The following is a 20,418-nucleotide window of genomic DNA, read 5'->3' as shown; positions in this document are numbered from 1 at the left end:
AGGAATTTGACAGATTATTATTTTTACAAAAAGGTGGTAAGACTGTTTACTTTGGTGATTTAGGAGAGAACTGTCTGACTTTAATCAATTACTTTGAAAAGTATGGAGCACACCACTGTCCAGAAGAGGCCAATCCAGCCGAATGGATGTTACAAGTTGTTGGTGCTGCACCAGGTAGTCATGCTAATCAAGATTATCATGAAGTTTGGAAGAATTCTTCAGAATATGAGTCTATGCACACGGAATTGAACAGTATGGAACGTGAATTAGTTAACTTGCCTAGAGATGAATCTCCAGAAGCAAGAAAATCGTATGCTGCACCAATTTGGAAACAATATATTATTGTTACTAAAAGAGTTTTCCAACAAAACTGGAGATCTCCAACCTATATCTATTCCAAATTATTTTTAGTTGTTTCTTCTGCTTTGTTCAATGGGTTTTCATTCTTTAAGGCTGATAGATCAATACAAGGATTACAAAATCAGATGTTTGCTATGTTTATGTTTTTGATTCCATTCAATACTTTGGTCCAACAAATGTTACCATATTTTGTTAAGCAGAGAGATGTTTACGAAGTTAGGGAAGCACCATCTAAGACATTCAGTTGGTTCGCATTTGTTACAGCTCAAATAACGTCTGAAATACCATACCAGATCTTTTGTGGTACAATTGCATTCCTTTGCTGGTTTTATCCTGTTGGATTTTACCAAAATGCAGTTCCAACTAATAGTGTCGACCAACGTGCTGTCTTAATATGGATGTACATTTGTTCGTTTTATGTTTATACTTCGACAATGGGTCAGTTATGTATGTCTTTCAACGAACTCGCTGATAATGCTGCTAACTTAGCTACCTTGTTATTCACAATGTGTTTGAACTTCTGTGGTGTCTTAGCTGGTCCAGGTGTCTTGCCAGGATTTTGGATTTTCATGTACAGATGTTCTCCTTTTACATACTTCATTCAAGGTATGTTGTCAACTGGTTTAGCTAACACTACAGCAAAATGTTCTAAGGCTGAGTTATTGCACTTTGAACCAAGTAAGGGCCAAGATTGTGGTACTTACATGGCTGACTACATGAAAATGGCTGGTGGGTATTTGATAGACGAAAAGGCTACATCTGAATGCCAATTTTGTACTATGGATTCCACCAACACTTTCTTAGCTAGTGTCAATTCATACTACGATGAAAGATGGAGAAACTGGGGTATCTTTATTTGTTTTATTGCCATTAACATAATTCTTACAGTCTTCTTCTACTGGTTAGCCAGAGTTCCAAAGGGTAACAGAGAAAAGAAGAAGAAGGCTTAAACCTTTAATTTCTTTATAAATCCAAAAATAGATTATAAACTAAAAAAGAATTCGACTCACTTTATAAATTTAATTTTAATATACTCAAACCATAGCTAGTTGATTTAATAAATAATTACATATAATAAATTAGCTCTATTGATGTAATTACCTTTCGTTATTTGATCAGGTAAAAAAGTAGTGAAAAATTGAAAAATTATGGTGTGATCTTGTAGTGCGATCGTTCTTACGGTATCTTGAGTAAGTATATATAGAGACCTTTTAAATTAGAATTCAATTTTTCGATAATATTATCAGGCTTTTGCAACATGGCGTCACCTAATGACATACACAACACTGAAATACCGATTAGACATCGTATGGAGGCTCTTGTTAGGCTAAAGCAACGAGAAATCACTCAAGCTATAGAAAATATCGATCAGGTTAAATTTCACACAGATGCGTGGGAAAGAGGTGACAAAGGTGGTGGAGGCCAATCTATGGTATTACAGAACGGTGAAGTGTTTGAGAAGGGGGGTGTTAACATCTCCATTGTCCACGGGACCTTGCCTGCTCAGGCTGTAAGTAGAATGAGAGTCAACCACAAGAATTTGAAGGGATGTGGAGAAGATGGCAGTGTTAAGTTCTTTGCGTGTGGTTTATCCTTAGTAATTCATCCAAACAACCCACACGCACCTACTACCCATGCCAATTATAGGTACTTCGAAACTACTGACCCCGAGACTAACGAAGTCCAGACATGGTGGTTTGGAGGTGGTGCAGATTTGACTCCTTCGTATTTGTATGAGGAAGACTGCAAGCTCTTCCACCAAAGTCATAAGGATGCCTTGGATAAGTACGATACCACATTATACCCCAAATACAAGAAATGGTGTGACGAATACTTCTACATTAAGCACAGACAAGAAACTAGAGGCGTGGGTGGTATCTTTTTCGATGATTTTGACGATAGACCAGCCGACGATATTTTACATATCATCGAGTCATGTTTCAATGCTTTTTTGCCTTCTTATATTCCAACTGTCTTGAAAAGAATGAACACTCCCTTCACAGACGAACAGAAGCATTGGCAGCAGATCAGAAGAGGTAGATATGTCGAGTTCAACTTAGTGCTAGATAGAGGCACTCAGTTCGGCTTACAGACCCCCGGCTCAAGAGTAGAAAGTATTTTGATGTCTTTGCCAGCCACAGCAAGCTGGGTCTACGATCATCATCCAGAGGAGGGAACCGAAGAAGATAAATTGGTTAAAATATTGCAAAATCCAATTGACTGGGTTTAACTTACTTTATTTTACTGATTTCGAGTTTATGCAGTTTATCAACACCAATAGAACTATTGAACCGTTTAAATAGTCTATTTCTTATAGCTAGTAATAATCATAATTTTATAAAATCATTCCTATTGTTTGCCGTAGTAAAGATTGAAAAATAAATTTCTGACACAAAACGCAACGACCGTTTCACCACATGGGAAATTTTTTTATCTTCTATTCTAATGCTATAGACGAATCCAGCGGCTATTTAACATTATATATACCCAAGAGACAGATATAGTCAAAGAAAGACAATATAATATAGCGTTCAAAGAATTTATGATCTACAGTCGTTAAGAGCTTAAAAAATTATGATTTTTTCCCCTTGTTACTTTAAATAAATAATTCATGATGTCCGATAACGAAAGTTTCCGCTCAGTCTCACCATCCAGAGATATTCTTCACAGAGCTGCAAATACGGGAGAAGTGTTGAATGACCACCGGAACCAGCTTCCATCGTTACCTTTTCGTGGTACTGGTGGTGGTATGGTACAGTCATCGGCCATAAGCGATGATGATGACGACGATGATTATCAGTCTTCACAGTCTATGCAAGACCCACATCTGCAACAACCATTTTATCCTCAAATGCCAGGTGGAGCACCTAATATGGTACAAATTCCAGGAAGAAGTAGTGTAGATGAAAGGCATTTACCCAGAGCGAGGCAGTCTTTTGGGGGCCCAAGTCCATCACAACCCTACAGAGGTACCAAGAATGCTTATATGAATAATTTGAGGAGAGACTTTTATTTGAGAAACGATGACGACGATAATGAGCGCCTCTATGTTCCGGGTCAGAACCCACAACCACTACAAAGTTCTTCTATTCCAGTTGTTAGAGGCTCAGGCGGGTCCTTAGCTGCTGCTACTAGACGGGGCAGAGCACGTTCAAGGTCACAATCGTTTTCAGAGCAGGTTCGGTCGCTTGTTCATCCAAAAGATAGCGACGAGGATCATAAAAGACAGTCAGCTTCGGCAGCTCCTCCATTTGGAGGAATTTTGATGAAATCTAACAATCAACCTGCCAAGAAGAATAACAGAAGTAACTCTGTTATCAATGATACTTTAGAAACCGATCTCGCTGCACCAATGACGAAATTGAAAACAAATGAAAGTGTATCTTCTGATGCTCCAAACCACAACAAAAGAGAAAGGAGGCCATCTCGTACTTCGATAGATAGCGAGGCAGATTCACACGGATCAAGATCTTCACAAGAGACCGAAGAAGACGTGTGCTTTCCTATGTTGCGTGAACATGTCCGGATCAAGGGCATTGACTTTGACGAAATTGAAGAGTTTATTAGAGACGAAAGAGAGAATGAGATGCTTTTAAAGGAGCAACAGCAAATGATTGCGGAGAGATCAGCTATGAGAGTTGATACCGGACATGGAAGTGCTCGCGATTCTGGTGGATTCTCCAACCCTAACCCTAGTAAGAATGCATTAAAGTATACTCCTTCAAACATTTTAAGAAAAGGTTCTTTCGCCAAATTTGGTAGAAAGAACACAGATACAGGTGATAATATATCCGCGTCTGGTATTCACGTTTCGGAGAGAGCTCAATCGGATTCTTCCACTGTTACTGATGATTCCGCCTCAAGGAGATACAACGAGAAGAATTCTGGCGACGATGACACTTCTGCTGAAAATGTTAAGTTTGGTGGCACAAGAATAAACGATAGCGATTCAATGTTGCCAGACAGATTTTCATTCTTTTGTTCTGAATCTGAGGAGACTATTCATGCACCTGATATTCCTTCATTGGTCAAGCCAGGCCAAAGCGTTAGCGATTTATTTAGAAATGGTGAAGGTACATGGTGGCTTGATTGCGTTTGTCCTACTGACGCCGAGATGAAAATGGTGGCCAAAGCTTTTGGTATCCATCCCTTGACGGCTGAAGATATTCGTATGCAAGAAACTCGTGAAAAGGTTGAGTTATTTAGAAACTATTATTTTGTTTGTTTTCATACTTTTGAAGGCGACCAAGAATCAGAGGATTACTTGGAGCCAATTAACTTTTATATTGTTGTATTCAGAGAAGGTGTCTTGTCGTTCCATTTTTCACCTATTTTACATCCTGCTAATGTGAGAAGAAGAGTCCGTCAATTAAGAGATTATGTTGATGTCAGTGCTGATTGGTTATGTTACGCGTTAATAGATGATATCACAGATGGGTTTGCCCCTGTTATCACTGGTATTGAGTACGAAGCAGATGCAATCGAGGATTCTGTATTTGCCGCAAGTCGGGTTGGTTTTAGCAGTATGATTCAAAGAATTGGTGAGTCAAGAAGAAAGGTAATGACATTAATGAGATTATTGTCAGGAAAAGCAGATGTTATTAAAATGTTTGCTAAACGGTGTCAAGATGAGGCCGCCAATAATCAGATAAATATATTCCAAGCACATCCTAACTTGAATGGAAAGGGCAATTATTATTCACAACAAAATGGAAATGGCTTGCAAGGCCATACACATAACGGATCATATACACAAGTCTACGACAGTGAAAGTCCTCATCCACAAGGCTATAGCAATAATCACAACCATGGCTATCACCAGAGCGCGCCAGGTGTGTCATTCGGCCCAGGCCCTGGAACATCCAATAATTCAATTGATCCAGCTTCAGTTTATATGAAAACTCAACCTGATAGAACACAGCCAAGAGCAGATATAGCATTATACTTGGGTGATATTCAAGATCACGTTGTCACAATGTTCCAGAATTTACTTGCCTATGAAAAGATTTTTAGTAGATCCCATTCTAATTATTTGGCACAATTACAAGTCGAATCTTTTAATTCCAATCAGAAGGTTACTGAAATGTTATCTAATGTTACGTTAATTGGTACCGTCTTTTTCCCATTGAATGTGATTACTGGGTTGTTTGGTATGAACGTTAATGTTCCAGGTCTAGGCGATACTCACCCAGGTCTAAACTGGTTTTTTGGTATTGTCGGAGTTATGTGTGCTATAGTTATTTTAGCTTTAGTCGTTGGGCGTATTTGGATACGGAGGGTTAACAGAAGTACGCCATATGATGAGGAAAACACTAGAAAATCCATCAAAAGTTTTGGTTTAAAAACAAGGACAAAAGAAGCTGCAAAGTCGATTATCAGTTTCCCAAATAAGTACGATTAATATAATATATCTGAATTAGAATTTAAATTATTTTTGCATATGGATAATTCAAATTTAGCGAGAATTTAGTGTTAATTATTACAATAATCATGTTCGTAATGAATTATCTGCATTCCCGACCAATTTCCTTACCGGTCCGGAAAATGAGTATCTTAAAATATTGTGGCTTTCTGTTGCAATCTTATTATATAATTAGTTAATCTTTGACATATATATATATATATATATAGACAATATGTGGACAATTCAGTATAATTATACATTATTCCGTTTAATAATAAATAGAAAATGACGAAAAGTCTGAATAAGCCAAATTTTTTGGTAATTGTTGCTGATGATCTAGGATTTACAGATTTAAATTCTTTTGGTGGGGAGATACATACACCTAATTTGAAAAGACTTGCAGATCATGGTGTTAGATTTACTGATTTTCATACTGCCTCAGCATGTTCTCCTACTAGATCTATGTTATTCTCAGGTACTGACAATCATATCGCAGGGTTAGGCCAAATGGCTGAATTCACAAATAAATTGCCTGAGAAACTTCAAGGGAAACCTGGATATGAGGGTTACTTAAACGAGAGAGTAGCAGCATTGCCCGAGCTTTTACAGGATGGTGGATACTACACATTTCTTTCTGGAAAATGGCATTTAGGGTTATCAAAAGATTACTGGCCAATTAAAAGAGGGTTTGAAAAGTCGTTCACTTTATTACCTGGTGCTGGTAACCATTACAAGTATTTCCCTAGAGATGAAAATGGAGAAACCTTAAAGTTTCTCCCACCATTATATTGTGAAGATGATCGTGAAGTTAATGCAGATGAAGAAATTCCAGAAGATTTTTATTCTACCGATTATTTCACTACAAGAGGATTAGAATTTTTGGACGAGAAGTATAGAAAGGGAAGACCTTTCTTCGGTAGTTTGACTTATACTGCCCCTCATTGGCCATACCAGGCTCCAGATGATAGGATTGCAAAGTATAAAGGTATTTATGATGATGGTCCTGAAGAATTACGTAAACGTCGTTTAGAGGGAGCAGCAAAGTTAGGACTTATACCGGAAGGAGTAGAACCACATCCAATTACAACCATCAGAAAAAGATGGAGAGATTTAACTCAAGAGGAAAAAGAAATTCAATCAAAGATTATGGAAACTTATGCTGCCATGGTTGAAATTTTAGACGAAAATATTGGTAGGGTTTTAGATCATTTAGAGAGTTCTGGAGATTTGGAGAACACTTTCATTCTTTTTATGTCAGATAATGGAGCTGAAGGTATGTTTATGGAGGCCTTACCTTTATCAATTCAAAGAATCTCCGGTTTTGTTGACAAGTATTATAACAATTCTTTCGACAATATTGGTAAGAAAGATTCGTTTGTCTACTATGGGGATCAATGGGCTCAAGCACTGACAAGTCCTTCATCTATGTATAAAGCATATAATTCGGAGGGTGGTATTAGATGTCCTCTAATTGTACACTATCCTCCAATCTTAGACTCCGCAGACAAGAATGGCCAAATTTCTCACGCTTTTACAACTGTGATGGACATCTTGCCTACCATTTTGGACTTAGCTGGAGTAGAACATCCAGGTACTTCATACAAGGGACGTACAGTTGCAAAACCAAAGGGAAAATCTTGGGTAGCTCATTTACTGAACAAAGATTCACAAGTTCACTCAGAAGAAACAGTTACAGGGTGGGAACTCTTTGGCCAACAAGCTATTAGAAAAGGACCCTATAAAGCCTTATATATTCCTGCACCTCATGGGCCCGATAAGTGGCAATTATTCAACATTAAGAATGATCCTGGTGAAAATCATGATTTGTCAGAGAGTCATTCGAAAAAATTGGAGGAACTTTTGAACCATTGGACTGATTATGTTGCTGAGACTGGATTGATTGAAGTTGGTGGGGACTTATTCGAATGCGAAAAACTCAATGAAGATGATACAATTGAATTCACTGTCATCAAAGACTAATAGAAATATATAGAATATGTAACTTTTTAAATATGCATTTAAATTTATAAAATTAAACTAAGAGGATTTCTATTTCTTATGCCTAGTTTTCTTATCTTTCTTATCTTTCTTATCTTTCTTATGTCCTTTATGTTTATGCTTGGAATCAATTTCAGCTGCATCCACTGGAATCCATATTTCATTCTCAGAACTTTCCTTTGGAAGCTTTGGCCCATTCTTATCATGGAAAACTTCTTTTCTCCAGTCTTGCAAATGCTTCTTTTTCGTGTATTTCCTTTTGTCTTTCAACCTGAGTTCTTTAGCTCTGTATGGGGCAAATTTCTTGAGCCCAATAAAGTTGTTTAATTGTTTATCATCAGCCAAAAGAATGTCTCTTGTAGTTAATCCAAATGTCTCAGGTGAAACTTCACGGTATTTGAATTTGACTTCGTCATTACCTCTAGAGCGCCCTCTTTCCTCTTCAACTTCGTCAAGAAGTTTTACCGTATTAGCCTCAACTATTTCTTGTGCCTTTTCTTTTAACGACTCTTTTTCTTTCTTAGCTGCTTTCTTGTCTTTTAACTTCTCCTTCTTAGACTTCTTTAACGGTGGCTCTCCTTCATTGCCCTCTTCAAGTTGTTCTTCATCTTGGGATTCATCACCATCTTCTGCATCATTCTGTTTCTGATTATTGAATTCTGCCATGATTTCATCATCTTCATCCCATTCAGGCTTAGATATTTCAGCATCATAGTACTGCTCATTAAAAATTTCTGCCATCTTGCTATCCCAATCCGCATCATCAAAATCGTCATTTAATAAGGAATCGCCAAATACCTTTTTGATGATTTCATCATCTACTTCATTACCAACAGCTTGCTTTATTTTTTCAAGTCTATCCATGACTTTATTCAATTTTGCAGTTTTCTTTTTCTTCAATAACTCCTTTTTGGCTTCTTCTTCTTTTTCTTTTTCTTCATTCTTCTTATCTCTTTGTCTTTTACGAGAGTTAGTTGCTGATCTTCTTAATGTGGCTTGATTACGAGCATACGAAACAATTTCTGCAGAATTTGGATCTTCATATCTAAAGTTATAAGCACGTTCAAAATCTTCCACAGCCTGATCAAACTGCTCATCATCTTCGTTATCAATTTTATCTAAATCGATAACTTTATCATTTTTCTTAGGAATCCAAGCTTGCTTATCAATGAAAGCACTCAAGAATTCTTCTTGATTGACTTCTGGATCTGGCAATTTCGTCTCTTCTACATCGAAGTTTCTAGATCTGACATTTTCTTTTTTCGTTAAGAAATCATCATCATCATCATCATTCTCATCCTCATCATTAAACTGGCTTTTAATATCAGAGATTAATTGATTTCTTTCTTCTCTTTGAGTGATAGCGTATGGTTTTTCACCATCTACCGTTCCAAACTCATTATCATCATCATCTTTGTAATCACCTGATAATAAGTTCATTCTATGATAATCTTTCAAATAAATTGGCGTTTCTTTACTCTTGTTGGTTTGAGAACCGACTTCTTCGTTTTCTGGGTCTTCAAAGAATTTCACTTCAGGGTCTAATAACCTTTTTGGGTCACTTTTAAGAGTGCTTAATATTTTGTTAATCCCTTCTTGAACATTATTAGTGATTAAATTACCGTATTCATCTTCTTCTTCAGATGAGGAAGATTCATCTTCGTCGTTGGATTCTTCCTGAATTTGTTTCTTCTTCTTAGGAATGTTATCCTTGACTACCGGTTCTGCTGCACCTTGAGTTGTATCTTTCTCAAGCGCTTCTCTTGCTCTTTTAGTAGCAGACTTCTTTCTGGCCATTATTACTTTATTTCTATTTGAGTATTCTATTTAGTTATTCTTTATGTTCCAAAGCGATGAGATGTAAAAATTTATAGAAGATATACATATCCTGCATATAGACACATACATACTAAAGCTTCAATAATGAAAGTTCAAGGTTCTCTGCAGCTCGTTTTGATTCGTACCACCACCTGAAACCGATTTCACATCTATTCAAGTCCATGTTTTCACTAAGAACCTTCCATAACATTGATGTCAAATATGGAATTTCACGAGCGTTACTCATTTCTATCGTACTCCAAATCTTATTTAGCCATTTCGTAAATATTGATAACGGCAAGTAAGGGATTAAGTTTATTGTAGAGACAATCAAAGCTTCTCTAGTTGTTTCAGGCTTTGTACGTCTTTCAAACTTGTAGTCTTTGGAGGAATTGTTTTTTGGCAATCTTAAATTGACTATTGCTTTCGGCTTCTTTCTCTTATTGGCACGGATGATATCAGTGTTTTCATTCTTTTTCTTATCTAAATGGCTCATGGTAGACGATGCAGCAATTTCAGATATTGGCTGTGCTGATGCAAATGCAACTTCATTAGTACTCTCATGTGAGTCTATAGAAATTCCAGATCTTGCATGTAGACAAGCAAAATATAAAAAGTTCAAAAATTCGTCAACTGAATTAGCATGAAAACCTTCACTATAGGAGATTGGATTAGATAATATCTTCTTTCCAACAGTTTCTACCCCAATGCTTAATTGGTTCGGGGATAATAACCTCGGGAATTGTTTGATGAGCAATTGAACGTATTCAGTTGATTCTTTTAGACTAGTACTATTTTTTTCATTGGAAAAGCAAATCAAAAGGACTGAATGACTTGCTTCAATTAATTCAGGATCAACAAATATGGAATCATCAACTAAATGAAGACATACTGAAAATATTTCTTGCTTTATAAATGCTTGGTTTTGTTTTTCTTGTTGCAAATAATTCTCCCATAATCCTAAAACAAACAATACTTTACAACGAACAATATAATTATTGTTGATGACATCTGGAAATAGATTAACTTCTTGATAATCTCCTATCAAGAACCTAGTTAAGTTTTCAAATTCATACGTAGATGGCCCATTATTCAAGGCAAATTCTAAGGTCAAGTAATAGACAAAATTGTAGCTATCAAAGCCCCCCTGTCCAATGGAGTGTGAAATGTGATTCATATAATATAGGTTATGCAAAATTTTCAAAGATATTTGCTTGTATTCCAACTCCAATGAATTAAATGATTTAGAAGTATAAAGTTTTGAAAAGAAAGTTAAATTATTACCTGCTGTTGAAGTTAAAAACCTTGTTAAAATGCCCTGATAAACAACAACTTCTGCGAATAAAAGAGTCTTCATCAAGTACCAAAATTGCTGATTAAGGGCATTTGCGGTACCATCTGTAGATTGCACAGGGTTCTGATTGAAAAATGATGCTTGAGTTGAGAAGCACAACGCTTTATTGAATGTATGAATTCTATCCAAGCTATCCAAAATCAAGGGAAATGAAGATTCATGGATAGGGAGCCTCTTGAAGTAACTCTCTAGTAAAAATGAAAGTTTGTTTAGTTGTTTCAATACAGGCCTCAGCATAATCTCCGACTTTGCTATTTCTTCAGCTTGTGAATCTCCTGGATTTATAAAAAAGAACTTCGTATACACAGCTGCTGATATATCTGATTCTCCAAATATCAAGTGAATCAATCTCGAAATGATAAAATTGCTAGATATGTTCAGCGTATAATCTCTAATGTCTTCTTCTTTTTTGTATGTTATTGCTAAACTAACCAAAGTTAAGTTGATGACATCGTCTGAATGAACGGCCGAAAGAGTGTATTTCAAACAGTATCTGAATAGCTTCGTTATCTTTTCATCCCAGTCTTTGAAAAACCATCTATACTCAAGCGGATAATCTTTGGTGTAAAGCATATTTCTCAAGTCATTTGATAATAGTAAACCACTAATAATAGGCAATACTTTCCAACTATTTATTTGGGGATTGAAAAGGGCAAAATTGTTGATCTCTTTTAAAATAATTGTATACCACGACTTAATTGACAATGTTGGTTTGGAGATTCTTAATTTCTTGTCTGCAATCAACTTGAAAACTTCGATGATCATATAATTGGATTCAAATGGAGCACCCTCATGGCAAAAGCATAATGGATTGTTAAGAAAGCTTGCTACTACCAATTTGAGATTATGCTCATATTTAACATAAGGGATATAATGGTATAAATAACCTAAAAGTTTGTGAATGGTAGTATCTGGCAGAGGGAATCTTAAATCATTTATCAAGAAATCTAAATCTTGCGGAGTAGGTTGCAGATAGTTTTGGAAACTTCCATTTACTAAAGCTCTTCCTTGATCTCCTAAGACTCTATTCAAGTTAGACATTGTATAGTTCCAATTTAACCTTCAATGCTATCGTAAGATCACTACTTGTTAAGAATCTGGAGTAGTTGGCCGAGGCATATCAACATGACTCACGTGATCACTCAAACTATCACCACTCTACTCAATTATCGTGTTAGGATATATATGAGACTATAGTTGGTCTAAATGAAACAGGAGTGTACGGCGAGTCCAAAAGTAATGGAAGAGCAGGCTTGGGTTCAGTTATCAAAATAAATTTGTTGAATTGCTTTCCAAGCCATCATGATAATTCACAACAGTACAATAGAACGCACCGTACATACCTAATATCGTACAAACCATATTATGGATAATAGTAGATACTATATTATGATACAAACCATATTATGGATCATAGTAGATACTATATTATAATACGATAATGTACTTTAATATATCTTACCATGTTTTTTTTGTTATTTTACCGCCCGGTACGTTTGCAATAAATGGCCGCAAAAATCGAGAAGGGAGACTACAAACGTAAAAAATTCCAAGCCGTCAATATTTAAATTATATATTACAACATGAAGTCAATATAAATTCTTCATAGTCTAAACGATGATATTTACAATATAATCATCTTTATCGTTCATTAAGAATAATAAATACAACAAATATTGATCATCAAAGGCGGGTCCAATCACAACTAGTAACCTGTTCTTCCTGAGAACTCGCATTAATTACCCTAAGTGTTGTCATCCAGACCATATCCCGATATCTTACGAAACGGTTAGACTATACGGAATGAGATGATATAGCATACGACACGGTATAATAAAGTATGAAGAATGATACAGTGTAATACCTGGAAAGTTCAACACGTGACTTTTTCTAAATCATACTATAATTTTTTTTCGTGCAATGAACGATCAAGTAGAGGTAAGCCAGTATATCTAACCATATAAGAGATTATATTGATATATTGTGGTAGAAGTATCTTCATAGCATTATCTAAAGTCTGGATTAATTTTGCATTTCATTTGTTTTTTGTTTTTTGTTTTTTGTTTAGTTTTCTTTGTTCAGTATTGGATTATATCATACCGTTTACTACCCTAACCAATGCTGTTACGACAGTTACCATTTGCTAATACATGTCGGAACTTGTATTTCAATATAAAGAATTACAAGTCCCCAAGGAAAAGACCGACATTTCGTGCTACGAATCATCCATTCTGTACCAACTCGCAACTACTCGATCATTCATACACTAATTGGTTGATGAAGACTTCCAAAACTATACCATCCAAGATATTCAATCATATTGCAGAGAAACAAGAAAGAGAAAGGCGATATAGGGAGCACGAGGAAGATAAATACAGCTCCACAATATCCAGTACTTTGTTCGTTAGCCAACCCAATAATATTCACATACCTTCTGAATTGACAGTTGATGATCATCGTTCACAGAACAAAAGTTCTATTGGAAAGGAAATTATTAAATTGATGCAAGAGCAGAACATAGGCGTGGTAGCTGAAAGGCTAAATGCATACAAAGAAGAAGATAAGTTCGTTGAACCAGAAATAATAAACCAAATATTCGAAATGGCCATTAAAGGTGAACCTAAACGAGAGGTCTTACCAAATGAGTGCCAGGCCGAATTACCAAGATATCAGCGTAATAGGGGGCTACCTTTGGACACCCCATATTACCGGTTCATATATGACAAAATTCCGCATTTATATTATGTTTGCCAATCATACGAGAAGATAATGTTCAATAATAAAAAGTTTCAAGAGAATTATATCTGGTTATGCTATCATATGGATAATGTAAATACATTGCAACAGCTAGTTTACGTTTATCTAAAACAACCAGAATATGACTCTAAAGTGATAAGTTATATTATGAGTGGTTTTATACTAAATTATGAAGTTGAGTTTTCCAAAACATTACTCCAGAATATAATAAGCCTAGGAAAACCACTAGATGCATCAGTACTTGATGTAGTCATTCACCAATTTATTAAAGTAGATTCGTTATTCGAAAATATGGTCTCAGTACTTGAATCATGGATCAAAGCTAAGAACTGTATGCTGCCAACTCCTAAAACAATGGCCAACATCTTAGGCGAATATTACAAGTATGGCACAAAGGAAGAAATATGCCTATTAAAGGGTTTGGTTTCCTCTTTAGGATACTCTAACCACACTTTGATAAGACAGACGAATTTAAAGTATAGAATAATACGAAGAGACCCAAATAACTTCAAGAAGGACGTATTGAAAGAGGACATAATTGAATTTAATGAAATTGCGAAAGAATTGAAGGATAATAAGGAAGAATTGAAGGATTTTTACTATTCTTTTATGGTCATGTTTAGCAAATACTCGGATTTGAAAATGATAAAATTTGTGATATACAAAATGCAACAAGAAGGTATGGATCTAGATGAAAAATTTTTCAGTGTAATTAGTAAATATTATGCTACACATGAAAAATTTTTGCAATTGTTCAACTTTTTGAAAGCTATTTCAAAGAACTTGGAATTTAATGAGACGTATTTACGAGATTTGTTTCATGGTTTCGTAACTACTTATCCTCATTATGCAGATGAGTTTACTAATAAGTTTCACTGGTGGATTAAAGAAAATAATATGTTTAAAGACTATGATAAGGAACGTTATTTGTCATCTATGAAAATAGTAAGGCTTGAATCTCAATATACCCCTTATGGCATTCATAAAAACATATTGGACTCGAAAAAATATGAATCGTGTGATTGGTCTAGGATAGCATGGACAAGGAATTTGAGAGGTAAAGCAGATCCCGTTACAGGTCAAGTCAATTTCAGGGTTACCAAGGGATTCAGAGATATTTTGCGAAAAGGTGTTAAACCCGACTATAAGGTAATTGAAAGAACATTTAGAAGGCTGAATGCAGAAAATAGACGTAAGTTATTTGACTTATTGGATACTATTAGGCTTCCTTCTACCAAGCAACAAAAATTATCTATCTTAGATCTACAAGTTGACACTACCAAGTCGAGGCTCTTCAAATATTATTCGGATGGAATCAACCACTTAAATTCGAATAATAGAATTTTATTGGGAAGGATTTTTTACAATAACGGATTGCATCCTCAAGCGACTACCCTTTTAAATGGAACAAGGTTGGAAGAGATGAATGATAGATCTTATATGGCTAAGCTCAACATCCAATTGCGTAATTACATGGCGTGCCACGAGTATTTTAATATGATTGATACAATTCAGCAATTTCCTATAGATGATATTGTACTAAGCCCGTACATATATACACAATGTTGTTATATAGAGAAAAAGTTGATGCAGAAATTGAAAATTGAAGAACTAAAAGAGCAGCAAAATAACTTACAACATCACCGAGAAAAGACTTACAGTTATGTTGCAGCAAATGGAGAATTGATAGAAAATGCCCCAAAACTTGGAATGAAATTGCCACCACCACAGTATACTATAGTCCCTGCATTAAAAGCATTGAGGGGGCTTATTGGTGATATAGATGTTAGACTAACCAAGGATAGAACGGATATTATGAATGAAATTCAGCAGATGTTCACATTTTTAAATAGGTGGATAGCTGATAAAGGAGATGAACGAAAGATATAGATCTCTATTTTCCTGTATATAACACAATATTTTACAATACATAATACATAGTAAAATGACTAGATCAGAGAAGAAGAAAAGAACAAAGTAGGTAATAACATGGAGGAGATAGAGGGAAATCTTCAAGTATGGGCTCCAATGGTATGTATTTGGTTATAATAAATGTATCATAACTAGACGGAATGTTTTTGCTAATAATTTATAGGATGACCAATTGAAGAGTATTTTGATCGCTAAGATACACGCCACAATAGAATGTTCAGTGTGTCAAGAAATAATGCATGTACCTTTCATGATGCAGTGTGGGCATTCCAGCTGTTATAAATGTCTCTATACGTGGTTTGGAGTCAAGATGAATTGTCCTACTTGTCGAGAAATTAATGAGAATAAGCCTGTTCTCAACGTTCCGTTGCGGCAAATCAGTAGAAACATATCAGACTTGATAATTGAGATGTCAAATGATAAGGATGAAGCTGAGAGAATAAAAAGCCAAAGAGAAGAAGCTATTCAGGAATATCAGCAGGATTTTGAACAAAACGCTCTTTTTGGCGATGCATTCAAATCAGCATTAACTTTAATAGATAGATCGGACGGCGTGCCTAGATGTGGAAATTGTCATTGGGAAGCGCATGGAACAGTATGCTTACATTGTGGTACCACATTTCGTATACCAAGAGATGATTCATATTACGATTCGGACGATGGAGATGCCTATGATGAGGATGATGAAGAAACTTCACGCTATGGTCCGAACAGGGAAGACTATGATAGCGAAGATAGTTTTATTGATAATGGTATACCATCTATTGATTTGAGCGGTGGAGATTCTTCAGACGATGATGTGCGTGAAATAAATGGTGAAGAATGGACAGGGTTCGATAATCAGAGCTTAGGAAGCTCAATGAACGACGATTACGAAACGGATTTACATAGAGCTTTGGAAGATTTCCATAATGATGCATTGGAATATCATAGCGATGACACGGATGACATTATCCAAAGAAGGCCGAGAGTTATAAACATTAGTGATGATGATGATGAATAGAATAAGTATTCAAAAAGCATAGATAACGAGCTTGCACAAATCGAGTCTCACCAAAACGTTTGGGTAAAATGTGCATATTACACAAAACACCTAAAATCGAATTATCATTGGTTCACTGAAAATTCAGTACTAAAATCAACTGATGTTTCTTTAAGCAATAGTAATATTAATATATTTTGATAATTAGTAGGATATAAGAGAATGTATGTATACGCATGAGTGATGTTGTTGATTCCTTCCGCTAATGTCTTGTTATTCGTGAAAGAGTGTATTATTAATTGCATATAAGCGAGTCGAGGTCGAGGCATGGGATTGAGCTTACAAGTCATATTTAAAGACAACCAGAAAGAGAATACTAACGATGTATAGTTCGAAATGGCCAACCCACAAAGAATTATTGAATTACAAAAGCTTTACCAAAACTCCAACAAGAAATTATGGTTGAGAGGTAAGCACTCCAAGTTCGTTGTTTTCCCATTCTACGCTTTATTCACCGTTTCTACTGTTTTCCCATTATACTATGCTGGTAGAGCTATCGCTGGTATTAAGGATGAAGAATAAATCGAGAATTTGACTTCTTACATAAAAGGATACTACTTCTATTTATATGAATATTTGCATTAGATTCATACTTTATTCTCATTAAATTAAATATAATTTTACACTTCAATTGAAAGTCCAGCAGCTTCATATTCAAGATAACAAGCAGTTTTGGATTTTGTACTGTTAAATAGGTTCTAATTAATGATTATCGCCTGATTTCCAAATTATGTTGGGTACTTGTAGGAATGCGCATAAAGGTGTGCTAAAATCGGTGAAGTTAGTGAAAGAATATCACTAGCAAAGATTCATACCACAAATTCCAAGAAAGATGAAACTGTTATTGGATGTGCCGTTAGAAATAGTTGAAGATATATTGTTTTTCTTACCCCAACAAGAGTTAATCAATTTATCGCTAACAAACTTTCAATTTTATCAACCATGTATGAAAAAATTGTATCAGAAGATCACAATTAGAAAAGACCCAATACTTAAACAAAATAAGGATAATAAAAGAGGAATTGACTTCACCGATTCTACTCAAACTGTGATCTATGGATTCAGTAAGATTACAAAGGAAGAAAATCATTTCAAGCTTATCAATGCCCGGCTCCAATCTCTTATTTCTTCTACTTCGATCAATGCAAAACTAAATGACTATATTGAAGAAATTACAATATTTGATTCTTTTGATAAAACCATTAACGAATCTTTGATAAAATTAATTACTACGCTTGTTAACTCTGGCTTGAAAAGGTTGATAATTACCAATCCCGCATTACGGAACCAGGTGAATACAATCATATTGAAAGAAGGATTTCAGAAACTTGAATCGGTAATAATCGATAAAGTGAACCAATTAAACTGCATAACTAACTTTCCAAAGATAAAGGAACTACTTATATCATTCCAAGAGGACACCCAAGAAGACCGTCAATTAAGTGAGCTTGAAGTAAATCAACAATTGATAAAAAGTTTAAAACAGCTTGAATCAATAAGCGTAAGCACAGATAATAAGTCTTACAAGTCCTTTATAAAAGTTTTGAATTATATTAACGACAAAATTGCATTTCAACTAAGTTTAAGTACATTTACGTTGAACTATTATCACGATGATATACCGCTTATAGAGAGATTTATTAAAAGTTCTATTATAAATTGGAAAACAATTAAATCCTTACAATTAGCCATTGGATGTGATGATGTGAAATGTAATCAAGAATGTTTGTCGAAGTTATCGCTTCCGGTTTATTTGTTGAAAAAGATTGCCTTTGTCCAGAATACTGAAAAAGTAATTGATACACATAAATATAATGAAATATGGGACATTAAGGTCGTAGGCATATTACAAGAGGTCGATACTAAAACATTGAAATACATTTCTATTCGACACAAGCCCTGTGAAAACGGAGTGTTTTTAGATGGAATGGAAGGAAACTATTTACAACGGGTAAAGTTGTACACACAAACCTTACCTACGGCTATTGAATCAAATAGAGCTACATTGGTTTTGCCTAACTTCATGAAGAGTTTGTCGTGTTACGAACAAGTGATGAATAATTTGTTGTGGAATGGTTGCAAGTGTGAACATTGTGCAGTTTATTTGGGTGACTTGGATGAATACCTTATGTGCCATAAGTATTATAACTTCAAGCTTCACCAATTCAAAGATATTATTAGTAGTAATCTATTTGTAACTATCAGTGAATGGCTTAGTAGAAGACTCCATGGTAACGACATTTTGAGTGATCTTGACTATTTGAAATATCCCTTCAAGAAAAATACCTGGAACTTCCATGACAACCTTTTCTCCATTCCCTTCAAATGCTTAGACCATAAAAACTACGAAGAACACGAATACGACGATGAGGAGGAAGTAGATATCTTCCACGATGCGCTATCTGAGTTTGAACCATGCAAATTCAATGATCATCTTTTCAGACCCGTTGGAAAATGCGTATCTCACTTCATCAATGACCTCATCATCCAAATTGTAGATCTAAACAGAGGTAATGCAGAAGATATCGAACTCGATAAATACAATGATCTTAATGACGGCACTGGAATCGAGAAATTTAGAAAAATCATACTCAATGGCATCTGCTACAATTTGGACAAAGAATTGAATGGAACCAGTTATTTCCAAAACGTATACGACTAATTCAATTTTTTTGTTAGTTAATTAAAAACGTAAGTTTGTTCTTCGAGCTTCGTACCTACATCAAACTGACAACTCACAAGAACAAACATAAAAAAATATTACCGCATGTTAGCACTATTTTGTGAATGTCAGATACTAACTATCAATCGCACTTAACTCCGAAATGTAAGATTGTTCGTATTCTTCAATTAGGCTTCCGGGACTACCCTATCCATGCACCTCTCGTGTTTACTTATCCTTTAAGCGCTATACTTACATCCACAAAGTCGTATGCCTCTCGCTACTATGGATAGTCTTGCAGATTTTGAAACAGAGAACCCACTTTTACCAAAAGCGTATTCCAGAACCTACAATACTAGTCAATAGAAATTCTTTTACAATACTACGATGCATTGCCTCACAATGCTCCTTGTAATATTAAATTGTAGAAAACAATGTATACCCGAATCATACATAACATATGATGATATACAGTACAAACAAGAACATGTTATCAGTGCACCAAACGGTCTACGGGAGTATCCAGGGACTGCCAGGTGATCGCGTCAAAACCCTGATCTGTCGGTGAATAGGCGGAGTAGTGCACTTTACAAACACCCCTTCCCGTTTATTCTTATACCTACTCGGCAATTTTGGGCCTACTGCATTGGGAAACGCACAAAAAAACTTTCTAGGGCTATGTAGATTGATTTAGCCCAAGGTGCATTTGGGATTAAGCTCTTTGGGCCCCTATTTCGGCATATGCCAATAAATGTGCTGGCTTATTTCATAGAATGGTCCATCTCTATTATGCAGATATTGGAAATGGTAATGGCGCTTCTTGAATCGCAAATTTCTTGAATCTCAAATTTGCGATTCGATGAGATTCTCGATTATCACACAGTTTCGAGTTCCCAATCCAGCATTCCGGAGGGATACACTGTCCCTCTCTATCTAGAAGACTTCACATTTGAGGGACCTTTTGCAGGTGCCCTGGTAGTTTCCCTGGTAGTTTCCCTGGTAAACATATAAGGTTTAAAGTTCCATAGCTTAAAAGTCAAATCCCAGTCCAACACACACTAAAAGCCTAAAGCTAATTGTAACTATTACAC

At 35.5% G+C, this 20,418-nt stretch overlaps 10 protein-coding genes across 10 annotated transcripts; 8 read left to right on the top strand and 2 right to left on the bottom strand.

The window, feature by feature from the left end:
- CDR11 (Cdr11p) lies at window positions 1-1,310 on the top strand (the record flags this gene model as incomplete). Its single annotated transcript, XM_015613917.1, has 1 exon — window positions 1-1,310. A coding segment is annotated over one exon (1,310 nt), but the record flags the coding sequence as incomplete, so codon positions are not given.
- A 308-nt stretch (window positions 1,311-1,618) lies between these two features.
- HEM13 (coproporphyrinogen oxidase) lies at window positions 1,619-2,590 on the top strand (the record flags this gene model as incomplete). Its single annotated transcript, XM_015613916.1, has 1 exon — window positions 1,619-2,590. The coding sequence occupies one exon, from the start codon at window positions 1,619-1,621 to the stop codon at window positions 2,588-2,590; it is 972 nt and encodes a 323-aa protein (XP_015465263.1).
- A 384-nt stretch (window positions 2,591-2,974) lies between these two features.
- ALR1 (Mg(2+) transporter) lies at window positions 2,975-5,761 on the top strand (the record flags this gene model as incomplete). The annotated part of the gene is made up of 1 exon (XM_015613915.1): window positions 2,975-5,761. One exon carries the CDS (start codon window positions 2,975-2,977, stop codon window positions 5,759-5,761), a length of 2,787 nt encoding a protein of 928 aa, XP_015465262.1.
- Window positions 5,762-6,049: 288 nt separating this feature from the next.
- On the top strand, window positions 6,050-7,744 carry AC631_05085 (uncharacterized protein; the record flags this gene model as incomplete). Its single annotated transcript, XM_015613914.1, has 1 exon — window positions 6,050-7,744. The coding sequence occupies one exon, from the start codon at window positions 6,050-6,052 to the stop codon at window positions 7,742-7,744; it is 1,695 nt and encodes a 564-aa protein (XP_015465261.1).
- Window positions 7,745-7,813: 69 nt separating this feature from the next.
- Window positions 7,814-9,559, bottom strand: AC631_05084 (uncharacterized protein; the record flags this gene model as incomplete). The annotated part of the gene is made up of 1 exon (XM_015613913.1): window positions 7,814-9,559. The coding sequence occupies one exon, from the start codon at window positions 9,557-9,559 to the stop codon at window positions 7,814-7,816; it is 1,746 nt and encodes a 581-aa protein (XP_015465260.1).
- Window positions 9,560-9,671: 112 nt separating this feature from the next.
- On the bottom strand, window positions 9,672-11,975 carry PEX8 (Pex8p; the record flags this gene model as incomplete). The annotated part of the gene is made up of 1 exon (XM_015613912.1): window positions 9,672-11,975. The coding sequence occupies one exon, from the start codon at window positions 11,973-11,975 to the stop codon at window positions 9,672-9,674; it is 2,304 nt and encodes a 767-aa protein (XP_015465259.1).
- Window positions 11,976-13,211: 1,236 nt separating this feature from the next.
- Window positions 13,212-15,581, top strand: AC631_05082 (uncharacterized protein; the record flags this gene model as incomplete). Its single annotated transcript, XM_015613911.1, has 1 exon — window positions 13,212-15,581. The coding sequence occupies one exon, from the start codon at window positions 13,212-13,214 to the stop codon at window positions 15,579-15,581; it is 2,370 nt and encodes a 789-aa protein (XP_015465258.1).
- Window positions 15,582-15,933: 352 nt separating this feature from the next.
- AC631_05081 (ubiquitin-protein ligase) lies at window positions 15,934-16,626 on the top strand (the record flags this gene model as incomplete). Its single annotated transcript, XM_015613910.1, has 1 exon — window positions 15,934-16,626. The coding sequence occupies one exon, from the start codon at window positions 15,934-15,936 to the stop codon at window positions 16,624-16,626; it is 693 nt and encodes a 230-aa protein (XP_015465257.1).
- A 375-nt stretch (window positions 16,627-17,001) lies between these two features.
- On the top strand, window positions 17,002-17,187 carry COX7 (cytochrome c oxidase subunit VII; the record flags this gene model as incomplete). The annotated part of the gene is made up of 1 exon (XM_015613909.1): window positions 17,002-17,187. The coding sequence occupies one exon, from the start codon at window positions 17,002-17,004 to the stop codon at window positions 17,185-17,187; it is 186 nt and encodes a 61-aa protein (XP_015465256.1).
- Window positions 17,188-17,497: 310 nt separating this feature from the next.
- On the top strand, window positions 17,498-19,327 carry AC631_05079 (uncharacterized protein; the record flags this gene model as incomplete). The annotated part of the gene is made up of 1 exon (XM_015613908.1): window positions 17,498-19,327. The coding sequence occupies one exon, from the start codon at window positions 17,498-17,500 to the stop codon at window positions 19,325-19,327; it is 1,830 nt and encodes a 609-aa protein (XP_015465255.1).
- Window positions 19,328-20,418: the final 1,091 nt, after the last annotated feature.

The sequence above is a fragment of the Debaryomyces fabryi genome, assembly GCF_001447935.2.
Source record: "Debaryomyces fabryi strain CBS 789 chromosome Unknown contig00168, whole genome shotgun sequence".
In the NCBI taxonomy this organism is placed as follows: domain Eukaryota; kingdom Fungi; phylum Ascomycota; class Pichiomycetes; order Serinales; family Debaryomycetaceae; genus Debaryomyces; species Debaryomyces fabryi.
This window is presented reverse-complemented; position numbering and strand designations above follow the sequence as displayed.